At 48.9% G+C, this 2248-nt stretch overlaps 1 protein-coding gene across 1 annotated transcript; it reads right to left on the bottom strand.

Annotated features, from left to right (window-relative positions):
• Positions 1-294: 294 nt before the first annotated feature.
• On the bottom strand, positions 295-1687 carry LOC131722046 (probable serine/threonine-protein kinase kinX). The gene is made up of 2 exons (XM_059015633.1): positions 1342-1687; positions 295-1308 (listed from the first exon to the last, which is right to left on the bottom strand). The coding sequence occupies exons 1-2, from the start codon at positions 1672-1674 to the stop codon at positions 310-312; spliced, it is 1332 nt and encodes a 443-aa protein (XP_058871616.1). The 5' UTR covers positions 1675-1687; the 3' UTR covers positions 295-309.
• Between the last annotated feature and the right edge of the window lie 561 nt (positions 1688-2248).

Raw genomic sequence — 2248 nt, 5'->3', positions numbered from 1 at the left:
ATAGATCTCCGAATTGTACTGTTTTGCACAGATGGAACATATTTAAGGACGTTCTTGTACACCAACTGTCCAGCTTCCACCTTGAAGGTGGTGTAGAAAGAGAATATGAAGTTAAATTGGAGTTAGAACATCAGAAAGCAGGTTTAAAATGACACACAAATAAAAGCACACACTACATATATAGGAATCTTAACGTTACACATTGTGCCTGAAACTACATTGACGTATATTAAAAAAAGCGCCACCCCACACACCCTGATGCATCATCCATTGCTTGTAACAGTCAAGTGAAGCTAGAAATATGTAAAGTCAGAACTCTCTACAGCATGGGATACTCACAGACGCCTGGCTTCCACATTCTTTGAGGCCGTATGTAAAGAGAAGATACCCACCAGAGACTCCATTGCTTCTGCAGCTGGTCCCCAGAGTCAACTGGCCTGCTTTACACTTGAATCCGTACAGGTCAGTCCTTACCCTCACGTACATTTTGTTTTCGCTGCACAACACGCGGACCGCTGCAGCAAGACTAATGGGTAGCGGCCGGGGCATAGGAACAGGCTTGGGATTCATGACCTTTTGGAGCTCAGGCGGCACGGGCGCGTTGACAGGGATCACCCGAGGGCTAAGCAGCTTGAAAGGAAAGGGAGTGACAGGCACTGGGATGCCGTAAGGCGGAATAAACTTCACAGGGTAAGGCCTTGGTTGTATTGGAGGTTGAACCGGAACATTTTCCTCACTGTGTATCTCTGTCTCAACCTGCTGAATGGTATCGTGCTCCTCGCCCTGCACCTGCTCAATGGGGTCGTGCTCCTCGCCCTGCACCTGCACAATGGGATCGTGCTCCTCGCCCTGCTCAATAGGGTCGTGCTCCTCGCCCTGCACAATGGGGTCGTGCTCCTCGCCCTGCACTTGCTCAATAGGGTCGTGCTCCTCGCCCTGCACCTGCTCAATAGGGTCATGCTCCTCGCCCTGCACAATGGGGTCGTGCTCCTCGTCCTGCGCAATGGGGTCGTGCTCCTCGCCCTGCGCAATGGGGTCGTGCTCCTCGCCCTGCACAATGGGGTCGTGCTCCTCGCCCTGCGCAATGGGGTCGTGCTCCTCGCCCTGTACCTGCTCAATAGGGTCATACTCCTCACCCTGTACCTGCTCAATAGGGTCATACTCCTCACCCTGTACCTGCTCAATAGGGTCATACTCCTCACCCTGTACCTGCTCAATAGGGTCATATTCCTCACCCTGTACCTGCTCAATAGGGTCATACTCCTCGCCCTGTACCTGCTCAATAGGGTCATACTCCTCACCCTGTACCTGCTCAATAGGGTCATATTCCTCACCCTGTACCTGCTCAATAGGGTCATACTCCTCGCCCTGTACCTGCTCAATAGGGTCGTACTCCTCCCCTTGCACCTGCTCAATGGGGTCGTGCTCCTCGCCCTGTACCTGCTCAATGGGGTCGTACTCCTCGCCCTGTACTTGCTCAGTAGGATCCTTTCCCTTGCTGCGTAGCTCGCTATACGTCTCTGTTTCGCCGTGCTCCGCAGAGATCTGCGAAGCAAAAATACCTGCAACTAAAAAGCAGGAAAAAAGGAGGAAAAACTGCATCGCCGATGGAACGGATCGGCGCAATGACCGGGACGCGCCACGGCACCCAGCAAACAACTCCATTATACCCATAACAAGAACCGAAGAGATACCTTAGTTCTTCCAGACCACACTTTTATAGCGCTTCCCATTAACAATAATCACCTGTGACCAATGCCAGCTAATTACCCCTGTAGTCAAATGTGACGATCAACTCTAAGACCTTCAATGGACTCCCGTTAAATGACAGTTAAACCAGATGATTCTTCTTTATAACCTCCCATTCAATCGACTGATTCTAGTCAGATCGGGTGTCAAATGTCAGTCTGTCTCTCGTGTGCTGGCAGTTGCTTTTGTTTTTTTCTTTATTTTGATTTGCAAATCTAACCCGTAATCTTTGCAGAAACGCATTTATTTGAGTCGTATTGCGTTGCTAGAACTGCAGGACATAGTAGTAATGCTTGGGATACCACTGCACCTGTATGATTCAAACCACGAGCCAATTTTCTAGCCGCTTTTGTGGTAATCCTACACTATATGTTTATAACATGTAGTTCAAAAATATTAATTAAACGGGAGAGCTATTTCTTATTTAATGTGACGTCACATCCATATGTTATATAATAAATATTCTATATGCTATAGAACCAATGTTACCCTCCCTCAC

This window comes from Acipenser ruthenus, chromosome 1 (genome assembly GCF_902713425.1).
Source record: "Acipenser ruthenus chromosome 1, fAciRut3.2 maternal haplotype, whole genome shotgun sequence".
Lineage (NCBI taxonomy): Eukaryota > Metazoa > Chordata > Actinopteri > Acipenseriformes > Acipenseridae > Acipenser > Acipenser ruthenus.
The sequence above is the reverse complement of the archived record's forward strand: the minus strand, read 5'-3'. Positions and strand labels throughout refer to the sequence as shown.

Bases quoted from the DNA above. Each gene is read 5' to 3' on its own strand.
- LOC131722046 (XM_059015633.1), bottom strand. From the start codon at position 1,674: ATGGGTATAATGGAGTTGTTTGCTGGGTGCCGTGGCGCGTCCCGGTCA. The intron at 1,309-1,341 runs GTACAGGGTGAG...CCTATTGAGCAG, and splicing joins AGTATGACCCTATTGAGCAG to GTACAGGGTGAGGAGTATGA.